The sequence below is a fragment of the Phoenix dactylifera genome, chromosome 5, assembly GCF_009389715.1.
Source record: "Phoenix dactylifera cultivar Barhee BC4 chromosome 5, palm_55x_up_171113_PBpolish2nd_filt_p, whole genome shotgun sequence".
Lineage (NCBI taxonomy): Eukaryota > Viridiplantae > Streptophyta > Magnoliopsida > Arecales > Arecaceae > Phoenix > Phoenix dactylifera.
The window spans coordinates 9,356,527-9,366,763 of record NC_052396.1 but is presented as its reverse complement, the minus strand read 5'-3'; the positions used below and the strand labels follow the sequence as shown (position 1 = coordinate 9,366,763).

General features: G+C 38.7%; 1 protein-coding gene across 6 annotated transcripts in view; it reads right to left on the bottom strand.

The window, feature by feature from the left end:
* LOC103723112 (vacuolar protein sorting-associated protein 54, chloroplastic) overlaps nt 1-10,237 on the bottom strand; it is a 43,287-nt gene continuing 33,050 nt past the window's right edge. The window contains exons 16-21 of one of the 6 annotated variants that reach the window (XM_039126764.1): nt 7,493-7,560; nt 5,348-5,428; nt 4,998-5,254; nt 1,674-1,754; nt 1,446-1,535; nt 1-260 (exon numbers count right to left, since the gene is read on the bottom strand). In XM_039126764.1, coding sequence (XP_038982692.1) covers nt 5,116-5,254; nt 5,348-5,428; nt 7,493-7,560 — 288 coding nt within the window. In that variant the 3' untranslated portion in view covers nt 1-260; nt 1,446-1,535; nt 1,674-1,754; nt 4,998-5,115. Of the gene's footprint in view, nt 261-1,212; nt 1,755-4,997; nt 5,255-5,347; nt 5,429-7,492; nt 7,561-10,237 lie in introns of those variants that run through there. The other 5 variants (XM_039126762.1, XM_039126765.1, XM_039126763.1 and 2 more) reach the window with 5 other exon arrangements.

The window sequence follows — 10,237 nt, the reverse complement described above, 5'->3', positions numbered from 1 at the left end:
TTAAACAAATCAAATACTAGATTAGATTGGCTATTGCTAAAGGTGGTTAACAGCAAAAGTATTTTGATCCAGACAAAAAATATATTTGAAACGGTATTTATGCAAAATACAAATTTGCAGGGACATATATGCAAACAAAAATATTGACGGGTACATATATTCCAAAAAAAAAAAAAATCCTTCTTTGTTCACCGGAGGTGCTAAACCATGTGAAGCATCATCATTTCAGAGTCCATTGAACATGCAGAAGGCAAAGTAATCTGTAGAAACAAAATACATATTCACATATAACCACCACAACTCGAAGCAGCAACAGGCTTTCTTCATAGAACTCCACTAGATAATAGAATTTTAAAATCTCATCTGTTGACACACAAAAATCAAGGAAAATTGCAGAAGTAGGGCCAACGGATGTGAATGACATTGATGATCAGAGAACAAATGAAAAATAGACCATAAATTGGCAGTAGGACCAAAACAAGTTCATCACAGCTCCAATTACTCTCTTGATTCAATAAAAAAGAAATCATAATGTTTATGGTGGGAAGCTTAATCAGAGCAAAATAAAAATTCTATTACGATATATCACATCCATGTCCCATCAAACAGTTCAAAGCTGGCTATAGCCGGTGGTAGCATAGCTGCCCCATATGTTGCAGGCTGCTTCCAAAAAGCTAGTTAAAAATCATAAATTCATAACTGAAAGATCGTCACAATTTAACCTAAATAATCAGTAATCATTGTTCATAGTGACACCAATATGATAATTGGGTAATGCAAATGAAAAATTAAAACAAAATGCAATTACTTATTTTAAGTAAACTAACTGCAAAAAGAGGTAGAGAACCTAAATAGATGCAGATGCTAGGGGCCCACTTTTTCTCATACTTGCCCTCTAGTAAATTGGAAGATGAGGTTTCATTTTTCCCTCTAAAAGAGGTAGTACTAACCCTTCACCATTACATATTATAATTTGGGGAAAAAATAAACCGCTTGGCAATAGAGACACCAATATTACTCAGGAAACAAAAATAAAGAACCAAAAGCACCACATTCAAAGCTATGCTACATTAGGCTGCCAAGAAACCTCAATTCAGCATACACCCTCAAACTCAAATTGGTTGCATGCTGCAGAGATTTTCACTATTAATTCTGATGAGAATTGTAATGATATACATGTCATGTTTAATTTGCACATCAGCATTCAGTTAATAATGGTACGTAAAGCAGATAAAAATATGATTGAAGTACATAATAATGTCAGGTATCATCCACAATGGCCACAAAAATTCTCATAATAGCCTGCGCACAAACTTGGCTTATAATGATATTGTTTTGTAGCTTTCAGCTGCTTATCTTGATAATGATATATGAGAAATTATAGCCTTTACAAAAACCAATTCATGAACTGCCAATCAGGGGATGTCTAACGTTCAGGAGCTTACAGAATAGAAGCAGAAAAAGGAGCAGTTCCAGTTCCAAAGAACAAAATATACACTCGTCAATAAAATCATTCTTCGGCATTACAACAATCCCTGGCACAAGTAGCTAAAGGAATCAAATTTAAAAATCCGAGGAACTATGGCTTGACTCTAACAAAGGGGATTCAATTAAGCATAAAACTTTGACTGATAAAATGTAAGAACAAGATAGTGAATTTTCCCATAAGCAACCTTTTCTCAAGGTAACCTGGCATCTTAGTGACTTCACATCAAAATGGATCAGGCATCCAAAGACAAAGGAAAGAACAACACCTGTAAAGAAGTTTTAAACAAAGTTACATCTGTGTAATAATTTTTTACAAGATACATATCATCATACACATTCTCGGTCAAAGAAACAATTTAAGTCAATCATTTGTCACCACTTTGTTCAGGAATATATCAAAATCATTACAGAAAAGAACCAAGTTTGCAAAACCTGGACGCTATTCTCTACATAATTCAACATGTAACAATTAGATATATCATGATATTAACCATTCATGTTAGAGAAAAAGATTTGGTCTCATCCTTGGAGATTGATCATCCTAACTGCATAGCTATCTTAAGAAATTGGAGAACACACATTTGTGCTAGACATCCAATAGAGATTATCTCTAGCACCATGTTTTGCAACTATTGCAACTTTCAAATAGAAAAAGCAAATGCAAGTGTGACATATTAGTTCAGTTTCCAGTCATGATAAACTAACAGAGGGGCTGAACTTCATCCTTTATCTCTTAAGATAAATCATCAGGGGCTTAAGTAGCAGTTCATAAAACATGATTCCATACAATGCATACTGCACTACTAGATTATTGACGCAATACAAAGGAGGAATTTTGTATACCATCCCACATCATATACCGCACATCACAATAACATTCTGAAGTATAGGCCAAAAATCGACACCAGTATGAAATTATATACAGGTACCCTGAACTACTCACCCTCATGTATTTTGGACAGGAAGGCCGATATTCCATTCTCTTCCTGTATTTTGCAAGCACATCTACAGCCTACTCAGAATTTAAATCTACCAATGGGCATAAAAGTCAACTCAATAAAGGATTGATCCATAATTCATACAGGATATCGAGTTCTCTGGTTCATCAACTTGAATATCTTAAACTATATCCTTTTTCTCATAAAATTCCTGAGTTATCTCAAACAAATATAAATGCATGAACACATGATCCTATAATCGAAGGTGCTTTTGGGAAAGATTGACAATCTCCAATATCCTCCCCTCAAAATTCTACAAATTTGATAGCAAGGAAGACTCCATCCATTTAAATTAATTTTTTGATACTTCGTTGTTCTGGGATGATTTGCATTCCTTTTAAGAGGATGGGTTTGAATTTATAAATAATAACTACATGAAACTTTAATAGAAGGTTAGCATAAACAAGCAACAACATTAGTTATAAAAGTTTATTTCAATCTATTACCTATTAATTTCAAAGTCCTCGCCATCCTTTGAACTAACCCACTTAGTGACTGCTTTTACACATGCTGATAGCTTTCCTTCAATTTTTTAATTAATACTTCTGGACTTTGACCATGCATGTGATCTTACTGAATGGGCACTAAACTCCAGCTAATATTGATTGCTCCCCATTGGTAGTTGAATCCTCATCTGTAGTAGTATGGACAAGAATAGGACTATGACTGCTAGATGAATGACTATAAGGAGCACTTAACAAGGGATGATAAGCATATTGAGTCACAGGATCTTTTTCTCATGCAAGTATCACAGCATTCTGGTAAGTACTGAATCAAAAGCTTCTATACCAAAAAGAAACACAATTTATGTAAACAAGATTGCCTAGTTCTAACTTCAATGGAGGAGAAAACAGTTAGTAACTGGGGCAGAAGTTTCACCATCTGAGCTTTGGAAGATAAGAAGGTTTTGCCTGAAAGACCTTTTAAACTACTTCAATCTCTAGCAACCTTGTGTCATCTTTGAAAGACTCCTGCCTTAAAAGGAAAGAAATTCCATTTAAATGAGAAGATGCAACACATAATAAGAACCAAACTCTACCAAAATTTCTCCTTTTAAAAGGCAAGCATGATCCAATTTCAGGATTTTCTGTCCCTTCTGTGCCAAACTGCAAGTAGTCCGGTGGAAGATGGCCTCAGGTGAAAATCAAGTGGCCCACATATCCAAAATATTGAATTCGTCTTGCAAGAAAGGGACCAAAGTTTAACCCAGCAGTGAAATACAAAATTCATGGTTATTTCTATTAACTAGGTGTCTTTTGGAAGAATGCAACAGGAGTGATCTGGTAGAAAAAGAAAATGTCACATGGAAATCAAAATTACAAGCCAATCGCAAGATCATCATCCCTTTAAATAGGTGTATAGGGGGTCAACCCTACCTTGATGAAAGCAAGGGGCCAGCCGCAATCCCATGGAAAGCAATATTATCTCCTAAGGGAAGAGGAGGAGAAGATAGACGGATGGGTGGATGGATAGAGAAACAGCCTCAGAAAAAAAAATGGAGGACGTCAACATGTTTGGGAACTTCATTCAAGGCCAAAAATGGTTATTTATACTTTATCAACAATCATACAGGAGGATTACTGAATGTTATGAATTGTGATATTAAATGGTCAGAATACCTTTATTGTTAGATCTATTCTGATGTACTTCCTTATGACATGGAACACCAACCTAGTCCCCAGGCAAAGTGCTGAATGTCTCTTTACATCTGTGAATACATAAATTGTAAACCACCTATTCTGTGCACAGCATATTCACATTCTGGGAGCATACATCCACATCCAATGGACCACAGCGTCAGAGGAAAACTTTTATCTTGGACAATACTTATTGCTCTCACTGAATAAATAGATTACGAGGTCTCCATGCACATGTGCGAACATATGCTGGGCCTGTTTGGATATTCCTACAAGATTGGGTTGAAAGCCCTGCACGAATCGTGTCTGTTGGCCCATCTATCTCGTATTTTCCAAGGGCCTGCCCAAATCCCAGCCTTTGGGCTGCAGGAAGGAAAAAAAGACCCATGGAGATCTTTTTTCCTTCCCACAAGATTTGGGATGGGAAGTTTTTGGTTGATAGAGCCATGTTTAAATAAGCAGCCCAATCCACAAATCTTGCAAGATTTTCAACCCAATCCTGTAGGAATATCCAAACAGGCTTGTAAGAGGATCTATTTTTACTTTCACAGTGTGTGCATTTCTCATTGAACAAATACACGCATACATCAATCATAAATTACCATATCACAGATAACCATGCAACAAAAGAGGGACATATTGTCTCTAACAGTCAAAAGACTCAAAACATTGGGTCAATCGACTAATTCATCATACTTTTAAAGTTTTAAGTACTATACAATGCCAAGACTCTCACATTTAAGAGAGCAAACAAATACAAGAACCATTTAGTCAAAATTCATTGGATTTAATGCAGTAACTATTGTCCAAAGCAGCGTGTATATTGTACCACGAGCAAGTTCATTAGTAAGGCAATTTCCAAAAAAAATGTTACCTGAACACAATTGCACGATGTAACTGCAGATGTCTAAGAATCATTTCCTTATCCATAATGAAGTTCTCACATGACAATCTTCTGACAGATAAATTTAGCTTCTACTTTACATGGTCATTCATTGGCCTACTTTTGTTTCAAATTTCTCTGCCAAGAATTCATCAAGAAGACCAAAATTCGGCACACCATATTTACTTGAGTTATCAGAAGGCAGCTTGTGAATACATTCAAGAATATGCTGAACATCCCGGCATAGTCTGGTTTTTTAAACAGCAAGCATCAAGAGGATCAGATTAAGATACGATATAGAGCATTTTGGTGGTAACAAAACAGCAATATATGTAGTATACCTGTTCTTGGCTTGTGGGGTGCTGACATCCAACTTTGAGAATGATTCAGAAATATGTGAATGGAATATTTGAATCACTTGCCTGTGTTCATATATAAAAAAAATGTAATTATTATTAGCATTTACTAGCTCAATCATTTCTATTTTTATAAGATATAGGTTGCATTGGAAGAAATGCTTTGGTGTTTCATATTTTCTATAAGAATAAGGGATGATCATGATACTTGTTACCTAAGGCTTTTTTTTCAGTACCCATTCTTATCAGATGCTGTTCATGTTCATTCTTTTGCAACTTATATGAAGCTTACCTGAGTTTGATACCACAGTTTACTCAGCTGTAAGCCAAAATAACCTGTATGTTATTATAGTACATAGGGCTGATAACATTATAATTGTCAGATTGTAGCAAAACAATATACTATACTCAAATTATGCCTATTGTATCTATATAAACCTGTATCATTTTCATACGAAAAATTACAGGTTGTCAGTTGATACTTGACACCCTGTTTTGGAGTCATTCTTAAATAATTGTTTGCTCTTAGTCATTTGCTTAGTACTTCTATATACCCGCTAGAGTTAACACCTTTAAATAGTAGATCCATATTAAAAACATGGCATAATTATTACATGTTTAATATATTTCTTCAAAGTTGTATCATTCTATTAGATTCTTTTTTTCTCTGTTTTGAAATATTTCATAATCTTCAAATAATTAGACAAAATCGACAAAACCTATCACCCAAAGAACATCTTTTCAAGTATTAACACCAAAGATAAAGTGACATGTGCACAACTATCTCACTCCAAATCTCATTAAATCCGGTCCACTATTTAGAGCTTGCGCTAATAAGTGCATGACTTTTGAGATGCACTTCCTCTGTTTTTCTCTTGAAAAATGCCGGTAGAAAGATATTACAAACGGGTGCTCTAGTTGAAAAGTGAATCAACAAGCAAACATTTCAAGCGTCAAAAGTCCATCTTGGTTGTTTGTGTTAAATCAAGCATCACATGATACATTATAGGCTACCTTATGCTAAAATAGAATAAGATTATGACTTTTAATGTTTCCCTTTATGTTATTTCATAACCAAAATGTTAACATAGAAGCTGACAACCAAATAGTTAAACCTGCCTAGTGCACCATGAGTCCCTTCACATGGAAAATTTTCCCACAACATTATAAGTTGTAAAGAAGTCATATCTTCATGCAACTTAAGGCTCATAAAGAAAACAGTAAGCTTAACATCGGTTACAAGAATGCTCCCTTTGATGTTGTAGAAATTCTGAAGCATATATTTACTTCAAAAATCATCACCAAGTTAACTAGCAATTTGGGCACTACAATTTGCATCCCACATAGACTACCCACTTTTAATATCAGGTAAATTCATAGCTTGCTTTAAGATTTTGACATATTAATACTGCATGATAAATTCTTTTCAACAAGACGACCAGTCAGATACACATAATTGTAGTAGTACTAGTTGATATGAATATGTTTCATGTCATTTGTGTCTTGGTATCTTTTTGAAATCCATGGTAGCAGTCACAAACTACTCTTGAAAGTAAACAATATAGTGTAACCACGCATTTAATAATAAGATTGCTACCAGCTTGATGCCAGACAGGTAACATATAAGTTATGTAACCTGGACATGCAGCATCAGAAATCCAGCATTCTTTTACATATATATACACATATATAGACATACGTAAAAGAAACAAGTAAAAAATTTGACCAAAATGGTGATGAAAATAAGAATTTGCATACTTTGACGATATACATCATATAGGGTAAGACAGATTTAAATTCATAACATTTATTAATTTGAAGTGCAAGACAAGCCAAAGCCAGCAACATCCAGAACTCAAGGCATGGCATTAATGCTAAAGAGTCATTACTTAAAAATACAAGGTTTATTGTGCTCTAGGATACCAAGTTCCCAACTCTAGATCTATATGCCCTTTTGTTTAACATGTTTGATTCATAACATATAGCTCTTTACCCTAGTAATTCTATTTCAAGTCATGTTTCTAGCAACGAAAAGATGGATGTGCATTAAAACTAACATAGCATTCATCTGACACTGAGCATGGACTTCAAAATTATGAATTGATCCTCTTATTGCATCAACGTTTTCACCTGAAAATTGCTTGAACATCAGCCTCCAGCAAAGTCTGAGACAGAATACGATGGAGATACATAACTTCCTGAAGATAAAGCAAATAGAGAGAAATCAGACCCAGTCACCATAATATGTGGGACAGAATGCAAGCTAAAAGGATATCATCTTTTCAATACTGAATAATCCAAACTGTGAAACAACTTCTTTTCTGAGGTGACATGGATTAGAGGGAACGAGGTGGCTATTGCAAGGAGCAACCAGCTGACTATCCAGCTGGTGATCTCGCCTTCAATCAGGCATAAAGATGCTCACAGTTGCAAGGGTGTTAACACCACGAATAGCGAGTGGCTTACTTTTTGAGCCCTGCCAATCACATCATCCAACTGCACTTGACCAGTAAGACTAGTAGTCATAGAGCAATGTCAGCTTGAGCCACTGGCTGGCAGCAGCTAGACAGCCATAAGCATTACTTGTCGCCAAGGTTTGTTGTACCGGTACCGAACTCCATACTGGTGCCGCACAAGTATAGGCATACCAAGTGTCGGTACGGTACGGTATGCGATATGCCAGGCTTACCGATACCGGTACCCATCAGTACGGGTACGGTATGCCCGGTACCGACCGGTACAGCATACCATGCTTGTCGCTAAAACTCCTATAAAATAAAAGAAATATAAGAAAGAAGTGGGGCATGAGACCAACATGGCCTCCTTTGTCTCATATGAAACTGGAGTGGAAGTGCTCCCCCACTTCTTGCCCCAAGCATGATGGCACAGCAGCACCAAATAGCATGGACCACTATCAAAAACTAAGGTGTATTAATAGCCAGTCCCTCCATCGACCACACTATAACTTTTAGTCCCCATTGACTGGGATTTTAACACCCGTCCCAAGTTTCAAAGTTTCTTTAATTCCCAGTCCCTAAAGGCTGCACAACTTATATCCCAATATGTACACAGTTACAAATAACTTTGTACATAAATGTGTATGTGCAGGGATAGTATAACTGTGAACAAAAACTAATATAAGCATGGGCAGTATAAGTGTAAGTGTGTGCAACCCTCGTATAAGTGTGTTCAAGACTAAAAATTAAATGCTAGTGATCAAAAGACCACATGTTAAAGTCCAGTCAAAGAACAAACCAAGTGTTAAGTTCCCCTATTTCTTTTCCCTTCAGGTCCTTAGGCCAAACACACAAATAGGCCTATTAACGAGCCGAGCCGAGCTGAGCTCGAGCCTAAAAGGCTTGGGCTCGGCTCGTTTCACAGAAGCTCGGGCTCGGGCTCGGTACCGAGCTCTGTATTGAGCTCGAGCTCGGGCTTGAGCTCGTAAAGCTCGTTTCAATTACGAGCTCAAGCCCAAGCCCGAGTCCGCGTCCGAGCTCAGGCTCGATAACAAGGATCCAGTATACATTAAACACCACAAAAAAATAACAAAAAAAATCACAGCCTCCATAGTAAAAATAACAAAAAAAAATGGAATTTTGAACCAAATACAAATATCATAAAAATCACAACTTTTCTTCTTCTAAGGAGTTCCTGAGAGCCCAACGATGCTGGTGAAGCAATCAGCAGCGGTGCACCGCCACCAGAAGGTCTGGCCAGTGGGAAGGGAGAGGGGGAGGGAGAGCTCGGAGCAGGAGATGTGTAGGGGCTCCCATAAGGCAGCGGCGGAGCGGAGGAGAGAGGGGGTGAGGGACCGCTGCGTTTTGGTCCGGAAGGCTGCCGACTTAGGATTAGAGTTAGGGCTAGGGTTTTTCTTCGGTGGTGTCACCAGCGGAGGAGGAGGAGGAGGAGGAGGAGAAGGAGTTGAGGCAGCCAGCGGTGGCGGAGGTTTTAGCCGCCGCCGCTTAGTCATGGCTCTGACAATAGAGTTCTGCGTTCCGAAGACGAAGAGGAAAAGAGACGGGAAAAATAAATGGGATGCCATCTAGTTGACATGAAGAGCCTTTCCAAACAGGCACGGGAGAGGAGGGCGGGTGGAGTTTGAACCAAATAAAAATACCCTAAAAATCACAGCTTTTCTTCTTCTAAGGAGTTCCTGAGAGCTCAACGATGCCGGTGAAGCAATTGGCGGCAGTGCACCGCCACCGGAACGTCTGACCAGTGGGAAGGAAGAGGGGGAGGGAGAGCTTGGAGCGGAAGATATGTAGGGGTTCCCATCCGGCGGTGGCGGAGTGGAGGAGAGAGGGGGCGAGGGACCGCTGCGTTTTGGTCCGGGAGGCTGCCGGCTTAGGATTAGGGTTAGGGCTAGGGTTTTGCTTTGGTGGTGTCGCCAGCAAAGGAGGAGGAGTTGAGGCAGCCAGCGGCGGCAAAGTTTTTAGCCGCCGCCGCTTAGTCATGGCTCCGGCGAGAGGGTTCCGCACTCCGAAGACGAAGAGGGAAAGAGATAGGAAAAATAAATGGGATGACATCTAGTTGACATGAAGAGCCTTTCCAAGAAGGCCCGGGAGAGGAGGGGGGGTGGAGTTTGAACCAAATAAAAATACCCTAAAAATCATAGCTTTTTTTCTCTAAGGAGTTCCTGAGAGCCCAATGACGCCGGTGAAGCAATCGGCAGCAGTGGGCCGCCACCGGAAAGTCTGGCCAGTGGGAAGGGAGAGGGGGAGGGAGAGCTCGGAGCGGGAGATAAGTAGGGGCTCCCATCTAGTGGCGGCAGCAGCGGAGCGGAGGAGAGAGGGGGTGAGGGACCGCTGCATTTTGGTCCAAGAGGCTGCCGACTTAGGATTAGGGTTAGGGCTAGGGTTTTGCTTTGGTGGTGTC